At 42.1% G+C, this 18,001-nt stretch overlaps 1 protein-coding gene across 8 annotated transcripts in view; it reads left to right on the top strand.

Moving 5' to 3' along the window:
- Positions 1–1,464: 1,464 nt before the first annotated feature.
- The window catches only part of NF2 (NF2, moesin-ezrin-radixin like (MERLIN) tumor suppressor), a 75,125-nt gene continuing 58,588 nt past the window's right edge, over positions 1,465–18,001 (top strand). For all 8 annotated transcript variants that reach the window (XM_065889858.1, XM_065889856.1, XM_065889850.1 and 5 more), the window contains exon 1: positions 1,465–1,578. In XM_065889858.1, the coding sequence (XP_065745930.1) occupies positions 1,465–1,578 (114 nt within the window). The remainder of the gene's footprint in view (positions 1,579–18,001) is intronic.

Genomic DNA, 18,001 nt, shown 5'->3' with positions numbered 1-18,001 from the left:
TTTTAATACACAAAGTTATTCTTCCCCACCTCACACACACACGCACACACGCACACACGCGCACACACACATCCATATAACCCTTGATGACATTAAAAAAATAAACAGTACACGTATATGATCCGAAATAAATTGGAAATCACACAGTATAAAATGAAAAATGCTTTTTTTTTTGGTCCAGGCAGTGGGTTGCGGGATCTTAATTCCCCGACCAGGTATTGAACCCGGGCCCTCCGCCGTAAAAGTGCGGAGTCCTAACCACTGGACCGCCAGGGAATTCCCCCAAAATACTTTCATTAAAAAAAAAAAAAATCTACAAAAAGAGCAATTTCATAGGATTCAACCTAATATGACCAGCCGCCGTTCTAAAGCTTTATAGTCCTCAACAAGCCCATGACGTAGGAACAATTATTACCCTCTCCCTCGGTAATAATAAGAATTTCTCCTAAAGAGAAGAAGGACTTGGGGGGGCAAGTGCCGGCTACCTAAACGGCCTCCACAAGTGATTTGAAAGTTTGAGAAACAGAGGTCAGTACATGTAATTAATTAAGTGCTAAACAGGACTATCCGCCTGGTGTCCGAAACACAATGCCCTGGGGGGCCACACGCGAAGCAGACTTGGTCCAAAGGGCAATCCCTCGCGGTACCAGGGGTGACCCGTCTCTCTCGCCCCGGAACGAGCCTCTACGTGTTTTCCCGGGAAAGGCGAGCCGGGCTCCGCCACCTCAACCAGTCTTGCTAGAGTAGGCTTATCCCTGCGAACAAAAGCATTCGGAGAGACTGCCGCCTCAGCCACTCAACGCCGAGCCCAGGCCGGCGCCTCCAATTAGATCCGAACTTCCAATTGGTGAAGTGTTGTTGAAGAAGGTGGGACAGAGCGGGAAAGTTCCCCCTCCCTCGGGGTTCTCAGCCAACCGCGGCGTCGGGGCGGCAGCCGCCGAGTTCGGTTGCACCGCGTGTAGTGATCTAGGGGGCCCGAGGGCGGGGCGGGGAGCAGGCCGGGGGCTGCGGGGAGGGGACGCTTCCCGCGGGCACGCGGAGTGAAGACGGTGACAGCCACGCGCGCACGTGCGTGCCCGGCTGCAGCGCGGCCCCGACACCTCCCTCGGCGGCTGAGAAGCGCGCGGGGTCTGGGCCTCCGGCGTCCAGGGGCCCCGTCCCCAGGCGTCACCAGCGTCCCCGGCCCGAGTCCCGGAGAGCCGGGCCGTGCCCGCCCCGTCGGTCCCCGATCGCGATCCCTTCCCGTGGCCGTCAGGGTTCGCCCCCCAGCTCCCGTTTCGGTTCCCGGGGCAGGGTCCTCGCGGTCCATGCTGGCCGCTGGGGGCCCGCGCCGCTCAGCCAGCTCCCGGGCCGGCCGGCCGGCCACCATGGTGGCCCTGAGGCCTGTGAGGCTCCTCCAGGGAGGCTAAAAGGTCCAGAGCGCAGGCCTCGGGGCGCGAGGGTCCCGAACCTGAGCCCCGCGCCATGGCCGGGGCCATCGCTTCCCGAATGAGCTTCAGCTCGCTCAAGAGGAAGCAGCCCAAGACGTTCACAGTGCGGATCGTCACCATGGACGCGGAGATGGAGTTCAATTGCGAGGTAACTGGCTGCAACGGGCTGCGGCGAAGGGGAGCGCGGCGGGATCCGGCCGGGTGCTGGTCCGGCACCGACGCGGACGCCCTTGCCGCGGTGACAGTGGAAGTGGAAGCTTCGGGATTCTGTTTATATCAGCTCTGGGCAAAGATAGAGTCAACCAGAACTGGAAGGGGCCATCTAGGCCCAAATCCTCATGTTAAAGATAATCGCTGCTTTTTTTCAATGGGGTTTTCGGGTTTGGAAGCACTTCCTGAAGGTTTTCATTCATTGTTACTGCAGGAGTCTGAAAGCATTCGTGGTAGCGAATTATAGTTTTCAGTGTCACGCTTAAGCTCCAGCTCTATAGAGTTTAAACTTTATTAGATAATATTATGTACCCCAGATATTATAAGTTGCATCTCGTTTTATTGGAAAGTCTATAGTACTTGTTTCCCTTTTTCACAGCTTAAATTTTCTGGGAAAAAAACAAAACAAAACTTTGAGGAAAGAGACGGTGTCTTAAACTTTCCATACAGTTTCTATCATGATGGTAACAGTTATCATTTATTGAATACTTCCTAAATGCCAGATATTCATACACTTAATTCTCAAAACAACTCAGTGAGGTAGATACCCCAAACCATATATCTAGTAAATGGCGAAGGGGGGTTTTGATTCAAGATCTTAGCCAATACAGTACTGCCTCTCAAGTAGTTTAAGTCCTTGCTACTCAAAGTGTGGCCTGTGGACCAGCAGCATTGGCAGCAGTAACCTAAGTCAGGGGTTGGCAAACTTTTTCTGTAAATGCCCACATAGTAAATATGTTCAGCTTTGCCGGCTTTAGGGTCTCAGTTGCAACTACTCAACTCAGCTCTACCATGGTAGCACAAAAGCAGCCTTAGACAGGATCAACTTCCAGCATGACTGACCTGGTTCCCTGTAAACTGGTAAAACATTAAAAAAAAACAATTTAAACCCTCTGGAAATTGTCCTAAGGGCAAACATCAAGTGAAGAAACAGCTACTCAAGAAAATCTATGAAAATTCGGTAAGGAAGGCAAGAGTTTGTGGTATTTGTTTTTGTTTTGGCCGAGAGGCATAAGGGATCTTAGTTCCCTGACCGGGGATCGAACCCATGCCCCCTACAGTGGAAGCATGGAGTCTTAACCACTGGACTGCCAGGGAAGTCGCGAGAGTTTGTGGTATTTGAAGGAAGACCACTACTACCGTCCCTGCTCCCAGCTCTCAACAACGGCTGCAACCCAGTACACTAGGCTCCCTCTCCCCCTAGCTCCCAGTCAGACAGCTTTCTTCCCAGGAGGAGCATGACTTTAGGGCTTCTCCTGCGCAAGGCTACTTGCTGCTGAGGCTAAATCCTGGTTGAGTGAAGCTGAAAGATGGGGCTTCCTTCCTTCACCCAGCTCCTACTTATGGAATGGAAGCTGTACTCTGGGCATGGCCCACCGAGAGTACTGGGGTCCCATTTGCTCTATCCCCACCCTCAGTTTGTGAGATGGTGGTACCAGCCAGGAGAGGCAAACTGAGAAGACCTCAGGCTAGTGTCTCCCCCTCCCCACTTCTATCAAGAGCTCAGAGATTTTGCCTGGAGGGAGAAGCAGGCTCCTAATCTCTTCCCAGAAAGTAGTGACTTCATTTGCAGTAGAGTGTGGAGAAATTTATGCCTAAGGGTGCTTTCAAGAACTGTGGAGGTTTTAGTGAAAGGCAATTGGGAGGAGATTTGTGGATTTAATAAAGATACAGCCTAGACTGTAAGCCAGCTAGTTTGCAGGAGAGAATAAGACAGCTGGGAAGAGCCCTCCTGGGGTCAGGACAAATATCAAACACTAATCTCAAAAGAGCCACCTTTTGATTGGATTACTTTATAGAACAAGTTATGCCCCAGGGCATTATTGAAAATAATAGAATAATATACCACAATTAGTGGAGTTTAACAGTTGGGTGTGACCAGGGAAAGAGAGGGAGAGTCCTACTAAGACCACTGTCATCTTGGGTGACTTTGGGCAAATCCAAAGATATATCTTCCTGAGGAGCAACATCATAGGCCTTAACACTGTGACAGGGGAAATAGATTTCACTAAAACAGTCCAGCCAGTCACTAAACAAATAAACAAGCAAATAACAGTAACCAGCCTGGTTGGGTTGGGGGGAAACCACTCCCTAGAGTTGCTGTAAATATGTTCACAGAACTAAAAGAAAGCATGATTAAGAAGGAAGGTATAATGACATTTTTGCATCAACTAGATAGTATCAGTAAAGCGATATGAATTATAAAAAGAACCAAATTAAAATCCTGGAATTGGGGCTTCCCTGGTGGCGCAGTGGTTAAGAATCCGCCTGCCAATGCAGGGGACATGGGTTCGAGCCCTGGTCTGGGAAGATCCCACATGCCGTGGAGCAACTAAGCCCGTGTGCCACAACTCCTGAAGCCCGGGTGCCTAGAGCCCGTGCTCTGCAACAAGAGGAGCCACTGCAATGAGAAGCCTGCACACCACAACAAACAGTAGTCCCCGCTCACCACAACTAGAGAAAGCCTGTGCACAGCAACAAAGGCCCAACGCAGCCAAAATAATAAAATAAATTAAATAAATTAATTTTAAAAAATTCTGGAATTAGAAAATACAATGACTGAAATAAAAAATTCACTAGAGGGGCTCAAGGTAGATTCCAACAGGCAGATTCCAATAATTAGTATACTTGAAGATAGATTGATAGAGATTATGTAAGGTGAAGAGTAGAGAGAAAAAGAATGAAGAAAAATGTACAGAGCCTCAGAGAAATGTGAGGATCATTCAGTGCACCAACATGTGTAATGGGACTACCAGAGGAGAGGAGAGAGAAAAAATATTCCAAAAAAATTGGCTGAAACTTCCTAAATTAATTGAAAAACAATAACCTGTATATTCAGGAAGCTCAATGAACTCCAGGGAGGATAAACACAAAGAGATTCACAGACACATCATAGTAAAAATGCTGAAAGTCAGACAGGGAGAAAATCTGGAAAGCAACAAGAGAAAAATGACTTGACACTTATAAGGGAACCCCAATAAGATTAACAGCTAACTTCTCAGCAGAAGCTGTGGAGGCCAGAGGCAGTGGGATAACATTCAGAGTGCTCAAAGAAAAAACTTGTCAACTAGGAAACCTATCTCCAACATAGCTGGATCTAAATGAAAAGGACATTTCAAAAACAAAGTTAAATAAAGAATTTCCCAGATAAACAAAAACAGAGACTTTGTTGTTTAAAGACCCATCTTACAAGAAATATTAAAGGAAGTTTTTCAGGCCTAAAGCAAGTGACCCCAGATAGTAATTCAAATCCGTGTGAAAAAAATCAATGAGCACCGGTAAATGTAATAACATAATTATAAAAGACAGTATAAATGTATATTTTCCTCCTTTTAACTGATTTAAAATGCAATTATATAAAATAATTTGTATATAATATACAATAATATTTGTATATACTATATTGTTGGGCCTATAACATGGAAATGTAATATATGTTTAATAGGTGTGCCAATAACAGTACAAAGGAGGTGGGTGAAAACCAAGCTGTAATAGGCTAAGGAAATGATTACAGATGGTAAAGTAATAACTACAACAATGTATTGCTGGGTTTGTAACTTTAATAGATATAATATACAATAATTATAATACTATAAAAAAAGGGGAAGGGAACAGAACTATGTAGAATAACATTTCTATATAATCGCTGCAGTTAAGCTAGTATAAATCTGAAGCTGATTCTTTTTTTATATATATATATATATATATATATTTTAAAAATTTGTTTAATTATTTACTTTTTGGCTGCATTTGATTTTCATTGCTGCGCGTGGGCTTTCTCTACTTGCAGCAAGCGGGGGCTACTCTTTGTTAAGGTGCGCGGGCTTCTCATTGCAGTGGCTTCTCTTGTTGTGGAACACGGGATCTAGGCATGCAGGCTTCAGTAGTTGCGGCACGTGGGCTCAGTAGTTGTGGCTTGTGGGCTCTAGAGAGCAGGCTCAGTAGCTGTGGTGCATGGGCTTAGTTGCTCCATGGCATGTGGGATCTTCCGGGACCAGGGCTTGAACCCAGGTCCCCTGCATTGGCAGGCGGATTCTTAACCACTGCGCCACCAGGGAAGTCCAATATATATATTTTTTGATGTGAACCATTTTTAAAGTTTTTATTGAGTTTGTTACAATTTTGCTTCTGTTTTTTGGCCCCAAGGCGTGTGGGATCTTAGCTCCCCAACCAGGGGTTGAACCTGCATTGGAAGGCGAAGTCTTAACCACTGGACCACCAGGGAAGTCCCTCTGAAGCTGATTCTGATAAGTCGGGATTATGTGGTTAAACCCTAGAATAACCACTTAAAAAAAAAATCTTTAAAAATACAGTGGAAAAATAAATAAATAAATAGTGGAAAAATTATTAAAGAAATTTAAATGCTTCATTAGAAACTATTCACTTAATGCAAATCAAGTAGTAAAGGAGGAATAGAGAATTAAAAAAGACAAGAAAAACATAGAAAACAAAAAATAAAATGGCAGTTGTATCCCAAATAATTAGATAACTTAAATGAAGTGGACGAATTCCTAAAATGAAACCAGCTACCAAAAGTGACTCAAGAAGAAAGATAGTCTGAATAGACCTATAACAACTGAAAGAGTAAATTAGCAATAAAAATACTACTCACAGTAAAAAACCCATGTGCTACCCACTAGTGGCCCAGGTGGCTTCACCACTGAATTCTACCAAACATTTCAAGATCAATAAATACCAATTCTTCACAAACGTTTCCAAAAAACTAGAAGAGGAGGGACCATGTCCCAGCTCATTTTATGAGACCATCATTATCCTGATACTGAAACAAGACAAAGATAACACAAGAAAACTAGAGATCAATATCTCTTATGAGTATGGAAGCCACAATCCTTAACAAAAATATTAGGAATCCAGCAACATATTAAAAAAACTATACTCCATAACCAAGTGAGATTTATCCCAGAAATGCAAGGTTGGTTTAACATCCGAAAATCAATTTATGTAATATATAATATCAATAGAACAAAAAGCAGAAATTACAGGATTATCTCAATAGATGCAGAAAAAGCACTTGACAAAGTGCAACAGCATTTCATGATAAAAGCACCCAACAAAATAGGAATAGAAGGGAACAGCCCAATATCACACTTAATGGTGAAAGTCTGGATGTTTACTCTTTAAGATCAGGAATGAGACAAGGATGTCCCCTCTCACCACTTCTATTCAACATTGTACTGCTGGTTCTAGCCAGGACAATTAGGCAAGACATGAAATAAAAGACATCTATATTGGAAAGGAAGAAGTAAACCGATGTCTGTTTACACATAATATTATCTTGTATACAGATATTTAAATTATTTATTTAAAATCTTTATTGGAGTATAATTGCTTTACAATGGTGTGTTAGTTTCTGCTGTATAACAAAGTGAATCAGCTATACATATACATACATCCCCATATCTCCTCCCTCTTGCATCCCCCTCCCACCCTCCCTATCCCATCCCTTTAGGTGGACACAAAGCACTCTTCTCACTAGCTATCTATTTTACATTTGGTAGTGTATATATGTCCATGCCACTCTCTCACTTCGTCCCAGCTTACCCTTCCCTCTCCCCGTGTCCTCAAGGCCATTCTCTACATCTGCATCTTTTTTTTTTTGCTGTACGCGGGCCTCTCACTGTTGTGTCCTCTCCCGTTGCGGAGCACAGGCTCCGGACGCACAGGCTCAGCGGCCATGGCTCACGGGCCCAGCCGCTCCGTGGCATGTGGGATCTTCCCAGACCGGGGCACAAACCCGTGTCCCCTGCTTTGGCAGGCGGACTCTCAACCACTGCGCCACCAGGGAAGCCCTACATCTGAATCTTTATTCCTGTCCTGCCACTAGGTTCTTCAGAACCTTTTCTTTTTAGATTCCATATATATGTGCATATGGTATTTGTTTTTCTCTTTCTGACTTACTTCACTCTTGTTTGACAGTCTCTAGGTCCATCCACCTCGCTACAAATTACTCAGTTTCACTTCTTTTTATGGCTGAGTAATATTCCATTGTATATATGTGCCACATCTTCTTTATCCATTCATCTGTCGATGGATACTTAGGTGGCTTCCATGTCCTGGCTATTGTAAATAGAGCTGCAGTGAACACTGTGGTACATAACTCTTTTTGAATTATGGTTTTCTCAGGTTATATGCCCAGTAGTGGGATTGCTGGGTCATATGGTAGTTCTATTTGTAGTTATTTATTTATTTATTTATTTATTGCGGTACACGGGCCTCTCCCGCCACAGAGCACAGGCTCCGGATGCGCAGGCTCAGCGGCCATGGCTCACGGGCCCTGCCGCTCCGTGGCATGTGGGATCTTCCCGGACCGGGACACGAACCCGCGTCCCCTGCACCTGCAGGCAGACTCTCAACCACTGCGCCACCAGGGAAGCCCCTATTTGTAGTTTTTTAAGAAACCTCCATACTGTTCTCCATAGTGGCTCTATCAATTTACATTCTCCCCAACAGTGCAAGAGGGTTCCCTTTTCTCCACACCCTCTCTAGCATTTATTGTTTGTAGATTTTTTGATGATGGCCATTCTAACTGGTGTGAGGTGATACCTTATTGTAGTTTTGATTTGCATTTCTCTAATGATTAGTGTTGTTGAGCATACTTTCATGTGTTTGTTGGCAATCTGTATATCTTTTTTGGAGAAATGTCAATTTAGGTCCTCTGCCCATTTTTGGATTGGGTTGTTTGCTTTTTTCATATTGAGCTGCATGAACTGCTTGGAGTTTAATCCTTTGTCAGTTGCTTCATTTGCAAATATTTTCTACCATTCTGAGGGTTGTCTTTTCGTCCTATTTATGTTTTCCTTTGCTGTGCAAAAGCTTTTAAGTTTCATTAGGTCCCATTTGTTTATTTTTGGTTTTATTTCCATTTCTCTAGGGGATGGGTCAAAAAGGATCTTGCCATGACTTATGTCATGGAATGTTCTTCCTATGTTTTCCTCTAAGAGTTTTATACTGTCTGGCCTTACATTTAGGTCATTAATCCATTTTGAGTTTATTTTTGTGTATGGTGTTAGGGAGTGTTCTAATTTCATTCTTTTACATGTAGCTGTCCAGTTTTCCCAGCACCACTTATTGAAGACACTGTCTTCTCTCCATTGTATGTTCTTGCCTCTTTTATCAAAGATAAGGTGACCATATGTGCGTGGGTTCATCTCTGGGCTTTCTCTCCTGTTCCATTGATCTATATTTCTGTTTTTGTGCCAGGACCATATTGTCTTGATTACTGTAGCTTTGTAGTATAGTCTGAAGTCAGGGAGTCTGATTCCTCCAGCTCCATTTTTCTTTCTCAAGATTGCTTTGGCTATTTGGGGTCGTTTGTGTTTCCATACAAATTGTGAAATTTTTTGTTCCAGTTCTGTGAAAAATGCCAGTGGTAGTTTGATAGGGCTTGCATTGAATCTGTAGATTGCTTTGGGTAGTAGAGTCATTTTCACAATGTTCATTCTTCCAATCCAAGAGCATGGTATATCTCTCCATCTGTTTGTATCATCTTTAATTTCTTTCATCAGTGTCTTATAGTTTTCTGCATACAGATCTTTTGTCTCCTTAGGTAGGTTCATTCCTAGGTATTTTATTCTTTTTGTTGCAGTGGTAAATGGGAGTGTTTACTTAATTTCTCTTTCAGATTTTTCATCATTAGTGTATAGGAATGCAAGAGATTTCTGTGCATTAATTTTGTATCCTGCCACTCTACCAAATTCATTGATTAGCTCTAGTAGTTTTCTGGTAGTGTCTTTAGGATTCTCTATGTATAGTATCATGTCATCTGGAAACAGTGACTGTTTTACTTCTTCTTTTCTGATTTGGATTCCTTTTATTTCCTTTTCTTCTCTGATTGCTGTGGCTAAAACTTCCAAAACTATGTTGAATAATAGTGGTGAGAGTAGGCAGCCTTGTCTTGTTCCTGATCTTAGAGGAAATGGTTTCAGTTTTTCACCATTGGGAACGATACTGGCTGTGGGTTTGTCATATATGGCCTTCATTATGTTGAGGTAAGTTCCCTCTATGCCTACTTTCTGGAGGGTTTTTATCATAAATGGGTGTTGAATTTTGTTGAAAGCTTTTTCTGCATCTTTGAGATGATCATATGGTTTTTCTCCTTCAATTTGTTAATATGGTTTTTCACATTGATTGATTTGCTTATGTTGAAGAGTCCTTGCATTCCAGGAATAAACCCCACTTGATCATGTTGTATGATCCTTTTAATGTGCTATTGGATTCTGTTTGCTAGTATTTTGTTGAGGATTTTTTACATCTATGTTCATCAGTGATATTGGCCTGTAGTTTTCTTTTTTTGCGGCATCTTTGTCTGATTTTGGTATCAGGGTGACGGTGGCCTCATAGAATGAGTTTGGGAGTGTTCCTGCCTCTGCTATATTTTGGAAGAGTTTGAGAAGGATAGGTTTTAGGTCTTCTCTAAATGTTTGATAGAATTAGTCTATGAAGCCATCTGGTCCTGGGCTTTTGTTTGTTGGAAGATTTTTAATCACAGTTTCAACTTCAGTGCTTGTGATTGGGTGTTTATATTTTCTATTTCTTCCTCATTAAGTCTCAGAAGGTTGTGCTTTTCTAAGAATTTGTCCGTTTCTTCCAGGTTGTCCATTTTATTGGCATATAGTTGCTGTAGGAATCTCTCATGATCCTTTGTATTTCTGCAGTGTCAGTTGTTACTTCTCCTTTTTCATTTCTAATTCTATTGATTTGAGTCTTCTCGCTTTTTTTCTTGATGAATCTGGCTAATGGTCTGTCAATTTTGTTTATCTTCTCAAAGAACCAGCTTTTAGTTTTATTGATCTTTGCTATTGTTTCCTTCATTTCTTTTTCATTTATTTCTGACCTGATCTTTATGATTTCTTTCCTTCTGCTAACTTTGGGTTTTTTTTGTTCTTCTTTCTCTAATTGCTTTAGGTGTAAGGTTTTTGTTTCTTGTATTGCTCTAAACTTCCCTCTTAGAACTGCTTTTGCTGCATGCCATAGGTTTTGGGTCTTCGTGTTTGTTTGTTTGTTTTTAAATTTGTTTATTTAGTTATTTATTTTGTCTGTGTTGGGTCTTCGTTGCAGTGCGCGGGCTTTCTCTAGTTGTGGTGAGTGGGGGCTACTCTTCATTTTGGTGCACGGGCTTCTCACTGAAATGACGTCTCTTGTTGCGGAGAATGGGCTCTAGGCACGCGGGCTTCAGTTGTTGTGGCTCGCAGTCTCTAGAGCCCGGACTCAGTAGTTGTGGCACACAGGCTTAGTTGCTCCACGGCATGTGGGATCTTCCCGGACCAAGGCTCGAACCCGTGTCCCCTGCATTGGCAGGTGGCTTTTTAAACACTGTGCCACCAGGGAAGTCCAGGTCGTTGTGTTTTTATTGTCATTTGTTTCTAAGTATTTTTTGATTTCCTCTTTGATTTCTTCAGTGATCTCTTGGTTATTTAGCAGTGTATTGTTTAGCCTCCATGTGTTTGTAGTTTTTACAGATTTTTTCCTGTAATTGATATCTAGTCTCATAGCGTTGTGGTCGGAAAAGATATTTGATATGATTTCAGTTTTCTTAAATTTACCAAGGCTTGATTTGTGATTCAGGGTGTGATCCATCTTGGAGAATGTTCCATGAGCACTTGAGAAGAAAGTGTAATCTGCTGTTTTTGGATGGAATGTCCTATAAATATCAGTTAAGTCCATCTTGTTTAATGTATTATTTAAAGCTTGTGTTTCCTTATTACTTTTCTGTCTGGATGATCTGTCCATTGGTGTAAGTGAGGTGTTAAAGTCTCCCACTATTATTGTGTTACTGTCGATTTCCTCTTTTATAGCTGTTAGTAGTTGCCTTATGTATTGAGGTGCTCCTATGTTGGGTGCATATATATTTGTAATTGTTATATCTTCTTCTTGGATTGATCCCTTGATCATTATGTAGTGTCCTTCCTTGTCTCTTGTAACATTCTTTATTTTAAAGTCTATTTTATCTGATATGAGTATTGCTACTCCAGCTTTCTTTTGATTTCCATTTGCATGGAATATCTTTTTCCATCTCCTCCCTTTCAGTCTGTATGTGTCCCTAGGTCTGAAGTGAGTCTCTTGTAGACAGTATATATATGGGTCTTGTTTTTGTATCCACTCAGCGAGCCTGTGTCTTTTGGTTGGAGCATTTAATCCAGTCACGTTTAAGGTAATTATCGATATGTATGTCCCTATTACCATTTTCTTAATTGTTATGGGTTTGTTTTTGTAGGCCCTTTTCTTCTCTTGTGTTTCCCACTTAGAGAAGTTCCTTTAGCATTTGTTGTAGAGCTGGTTTGGTGGTATTGAATTCTCTTAGCTTTTGCTTGTCTGTAAAGCTTTTGATTTCCCCATCAAATCTGAACGAGATCCTTGCCAGGTAGAGTAATCTTGGTTGTAGGTTCTTCCCTTTCATCATTTAAAATATATTGGAAATACCATTTTACCATAATGAGAGCCAACCAGTTGTATGACTAGAATCAAAAAGACATATAGGGACTTCCCTGGTGGCGCAGTGGTTAAGAATTTGCCTGCCAGTGCAGGTGACACAGGTTCGAACCCTGGTCCGGTAAGATCCCACATGTCGTTGAGTGACTAAGCCCATGTGCCACACCTATGGAGGCTTTGCTCTAGAGCCCGCAAGCCACAATTACTGAGCCCACGTGCTACAAGTACTGAAGCCCGCGCACCTAGAGCCCATGCTCTGCAACAAGAGAAGCCACCGCAATGAGAAGCCCGCACACCGCAACGAAGAGTAGCCCCCACTCACCGCAACTAGAGAAAGCCCGTGAGCAGCAGCGAAGACCCAATGCAGCCAAAAGTAAATAAATTAAATAAATTAAAAAAAGAAAAAAGACATATAGTAACAAGTGTTGGTGAGAATATGAAAAAATTGGAATCCTCATATACCGCTGGTGGTGATGTAAAATGGTGCAGCGACTTTGGAAGAGTCTGGCAGTTTCTTAAACAGTTGAACATAGAGTTACCATATGGTCCAGCAATTTTACTTGTAGGTATCTACTCAAAAGTGAAAACATGTCTATAGAGAAGCTTGTACGTGAATGTTTATAGCAGCATTATTCGTAAAAGCCAAAAGGTGGAACAACCCAGATGTCCATCAGATGATGAATGGATAAACAAAATGTGGTCTGTATGTACAATGAGATATTATTTAGCAATAAAAAGGAAGGAGGTAACAATACATGCTACAACATGGATGAACCTTGAAAACATTATAAGTGGAAGAAGCAAGTCACAAAAGATCATATATTATATGATTCCATTCATATACAAGTCTATTATAGGGATATCTATAATGAAAGTAGATTTGTGATTGCTTAGGGCTGGGAAATTAGGTGCGGGGATAGGGGCACTATAGCTAAAGAGTACGAGGTTTCTTTTTAAGGTGATGAAAATGTTCTAAACTTGACTCTGATGGCTGCACAACTCGGTGACTATGCTAAAAACCATTTACCTGTACACTTTAAATAGGTGAATTTTAAGGTATGTGAATTATATCTCAGTAGAGCTGTTTTTAAAAAAGCAGACTTTGATAAAAGTAAAAAATAATAGACATGACTTTGTTCCAATAAAACTTTCTTTATGGACATTGAAATTTGAATTTCATGTAATTTTCACAAGTGAGGAAATGTTATTAAAATTTTTTGAGGGGGGGGTGCGAATTCCCTGGCAGTCCAGTGGTTAGGACTCCACGCTTTCACTGCCGAGGGCCCAGGTTCAATCCCTGGTCGGGGAACTACAATCCCACAAGCCACACAGCATGGCCAAAGAATAAAATAAAATAAAAAATTTTTTAAACTTAAAAAAGTTTTCTTCAATCATTTAAAAATGTAAAACTCATTCTTAGTTCTCAAACTGCAGTGGGTTGGACTTGTCTTGTGGACCACAGTTTACTGACCCCTGATCAAAGTTACTATTTGATACATGTTGTGAGAGACTGACCCACAGGGAAAGGAATTTTTTGTGACATTGTTCGGCCATAATTTTGCAATGAAAAACTCTTAGTTTTTCTTCTTTAAACAGACCCCAGACCCAAAGAGGATGGACACTATTATCAGCAATGTCGCGATTTCTCAACCTTGGCACTATTGACATTTTGGCTGGAGGGTTCTTTGTGGTGGGGACTGTCCTGTGAACTGTAGGATGTGTAGCAGCATCTCTGGCCTCCACCCATTAGATTACAGGAGCATCTCCTATCTTGCCCCAGTTGTAACAACTGAAAAATGTCTTCAGACACCGTCAACTGTCCCTGAAGGCAAAACACCCTCCTCTTCCCTCCACCCTATCCTCCACCACATTGAGAACCAGTGGAAGGAATAATAGTAGTGATATTCAGAGAGACAGACTGTTACAACATACAGCCTGTCAAGCTTTAATGTACACATAAATGACCTGAAGATCTTGGTAAAATGCAGATTCTGATTCTGTAGTTCTGCGGTTGACTGAAAATTCTGCATTTCTAACAAATTCTCGAGTGATGCCAATGCTACTGGTCCAGGGACCACACTAAAGTAGCAAAGCATTAGTAGTAGTTAAAAGTAGTAGTAGAGGGCCTCCCTGGTGGCACAGTGATTAAGAATCCGCATGCCAATGCAGGGGACACGGGTTTGAGCCCTGGTCTGGGAAGATCCCACATGCCGCGGAGCAGCTAAGCCCGTGAGCCACAAGTACTGAGCCTGCGCTCTAGAGCCCGCAAGCCACAGCTACTGAGCCCGCGTGCCACAACTACTGAAGCCCGCATGCCTAGAGCCCATGCTCCACAACCAGAGAAGCCACTGTGATGAGAAGCCCGCGCACCACAACAAAGAGTAGCCCCTGCTCAGTGCAACTAGAGAAAGCCCGCGCGTAGAAAGGACGACCCAACGCAGCCAAAAATAAAATAAATAAATTTATAAAAATAAAAAAGGTAATAGTAGAAAGTGCACAGGCTTTGAAATAAGACAGACCTGGGCTTGAATTCCAGCTAAACTACTTAAAGCTTGGATAAGATACTCAAGCTCTCTGAACCTCAGTATGCACATCAGTAAAATGGAACTACTATTACTGACCCTGCAAGGTTGTTCTAAGGACTCATGGAATGCTTAGTGCTGGGCAGAAAGGAAGGGACTATAGTCAGCCTAAAGCAGGAGGCTTGGGTCACCATGGGCACTGACTGCCCTGTTGTGATTTGTCCAGCCATTGTATCTCATCAAACCTCAAATTTCCAGTGAAAATACCTCTTTGTAAACCATGTTCAAATATTCTGTCGAAAGTAATGGTAGTTTGATTTATGATGATGGAGAGAACTCTGAGAAGCCACTAGTCTTGCTCTCCTGCTCTATTTTTATGTTGTACATTAACTGAGCAAGATGCTAATGCGAGAAGATGCTAACGCAAAGATGCATTTTGAAAAAAAGAGAGATGGTACTTGAGGAATTCTTGGTTTTATTGAGGTCAAATGTAGGTGGCTTTCTAAGAAGGACTCAATTTCAGAACCAGTGGTAGTTAACATACGAATGAATCATGGTAATGATGCTAATCATTCCAGACTTTTTTGCTGCAGAGATGGGGGAAACATCTCTTTCTTGCACCACTTACTGCATTGCATAATTGGCTTGATGCTGTGGAGGATTTTTCCACTTGAAAGATTTGATAGTTGTCATTTTGAGAAAGTGGGTGCTGAATGTAATTTGCCAGGAGGCTAAACGGTTTTGTTACTTCTTTTCTAGGTAGGAATTTTACTCTGATAATTCAATCTATCAGTAAGAAGAGCCAAATATGAAAAATTTCTCGAACTTGAGTTGTGAGAGATCCTAATACCATCTTATATCAAAACCAAAGCCTCCTTCTCCTGTTTGTTGGCATCCCAATCATTTTCACATACCCAAGCACAATTATGATTGGATTAAATACCAACATTACAGATCATTCCAGCATACAAGTGGACATACAGTGGTCCATAACGGGCGGAACTTTCAAAAAGAGAAGGCAGAACAACTCTGGTGATCTCAGTAAGATGTTAAATCCTAGACACCCCAAAATCGAGGCAAATGATTCCCTTCCAGGATGTAAACTCCAGGAGGGAGTTCAAACTGGTGTTTGAACCCTGGCTTCTCCGTGGAGCTCTTCTGTGACCTTGGGCAAATCTCTTTTTTCTCCCAGGCCTCAGTTCTTCCACTGTAAAACAGGGGGAAGAACTTGATTTCAAAGGCTCTCAGCTTCGCATCCTATTTTAGGTGATCTGGGCAGAAGAAGCTCCTTGTGCAACTTTCTGTTTCATATTTCCTCCTTAGGTAGGAAGTCATTTCAGGGTTTGAGCACGTAGGTATGAGAAAGTCTGCTAGAGGGCAGAACAAATATTGCTTAGGGAAAAGAGCCAGCATCCTGATGGGGTAAGTTGGCTTAGGTGGAAGGAAGACACACCACTGCCCCCGTCTCCGTGATGGATCTTAGACTTACCTCTCTAAACCTAAATACTATTATTCTAAATGAGAATAATAGTATTTTCTTATAGGATTGTTTTAAGGCATGAACGAGGTAGACCTTTACAGGCACTTAGCCCAGGGCCCGACCATAGTAAGCACTTGGTAAACATTAGCTTCGTATCATGAGTTGGGAGTGTGAGAATAAAGAGGAAAGGTCTCATGCTAAAGGCACTGTAAATTTTCTCCTTTAATCATCTCATTCATTTTCTTTGAATCTTCTTCAGGTTATCCATGGCTTTGTAATTATAGACCCTCTAGACTCCACAATTAGTCTAAATATAGTGAGCTTTACCTTATGCCATATATTTAAGGATCTTTTTTGTAATGTGCTTTATAAATGGTCTCTATTTAGCTTGATGTCCACTGTGATAGCAGGATTCTTTTCTGATTTCTGCCATGCTTCATTATTCTCGATTCCTTTGTCCCCCATGTGTCATTTTGAAATTTTTCTCTTTTGTTTTTGATGACTTCTCCAATTATTCATGCTAGTTTTGCATTCTTCTCCAAGAACATTTTTGGTGCTTGTTTATTCTTAATTTCAGAAGTTAAAAGAGCATTTGCAGTCTTAAAAACCCAGAATTGAGTTTTCTCAGAGCTGGTAATCATTTTAGCCAGCTGATGACGAGGCTTCTCTGGTTTGTGACAGGATGATGTGTTCCATCCTCCTGTCTGTGCTTTGTCTGATTTAGATTCTAAGTCCACATGTTTTAGTACTTTTTAAAAAATTTTTTTAAATTTTTGGCTGCGTTGGGTCTTTGTTGCTGTGCGTGGCTTTCTCTAGTTGTGGCGAGCAGGGGCTACTCTTCATTGTGGCGCGCAGGCTTCTCATTACAGTGGCTTCTCTTGTTGTGGAGTGCAGGCTCTAGGTGCACAGGCTTCAGTAGTTGTGGCTCGCAGGTTCTAGAGCACAGGCTCAGTAGTTGTGGCTCACGGGCTTCGTTGCTCCGCGGCATGTGGTATCTTCCAGGCCCAGGGCTCGAACCCATGTCTCCTGCATTGGCAGGCGGATTCTTAACCACTGCGCCACCAGGGAAGCCCGCTTTAGTACATTTTTGTCAAGCAAAAATTTATTACCAATTTAGTGCTGACCTCGGGAAATCTTCAGTCACCTGTGCTGAGTTGAGGCACTTGTCCTAGTTCAGGAATCACTCCGACACCACTAGGTGGGGTCAGAGCACATCATTTCTAAAGGAATTGGCCTTTTTCCTCTCCTTTTTTTGAAGTACTTTTAAATATAAATTACAGTTTTCACAGAGTCCAGGGCAGGAGGAGTTAATCCACTGGGTAACACTTCGTCATGGGTGGTGTTTCAGAGTCTGTTCATTTTACTTCATGTTTAGGCATTTGAAATTGAGCTTTGTGCTGCCAGCACTGAATTTACTATTGTTTCCTATTCATAGCTCTCCGCAGAATTCTTATTCTCAGTGTTTGAAACATTTTTTTTAGCATCTTTATTGGAGTATAATTGCTTTACTATGGCGTGTTAGTTTCTGCTTTATAACAGTGAATCAGTTATACATATACATATGTTCCCATATCTCTTCCCTCTTGCATCTCCCTCCCTCCCACCCTCCCTATCCCACCCCTCTAGGTGGTCCTCACAAAGCACTGAGCTGATCTCCCTGTGCTATGCGGCTGCTTCCCACTAGCTATCTATTTTACATTTGGTAGTGTATATATGGCCATGCCACTCTCTCACTTTGTCACAGCTTACCCTTCCGCCTCCCCATATCCTCAAGTCCATGCTCTAGTAGGAAACATTTGTAATCATTGGTAATTGCTGAATATCAACAGCATGCTTGGTGCTAAAAAACTTGTACTTTTCATTAACATGACAATCACCATTTTTGTTGCATTAGAGTTCATTATTGTAAA

Source organism: Phocoena phocoena, chromosome 13 (assembly GCF_963924675.1).
Source record: "Phocoena phocoena chromosome 13, mPhoPho1.1, whole genome shotgun sequence".
In the NCBI taxonomy this organism is placed as follows: domain Eukaryota; kingdom Metazoa; phylum Chordata; class Mammalia; order Artiodactyla; family Phocoenidae; genus Phocoena; species Phocoena phocoena.
This window is presented reverse-complemented; position numbering and strand designations above follow the sequence as displayed.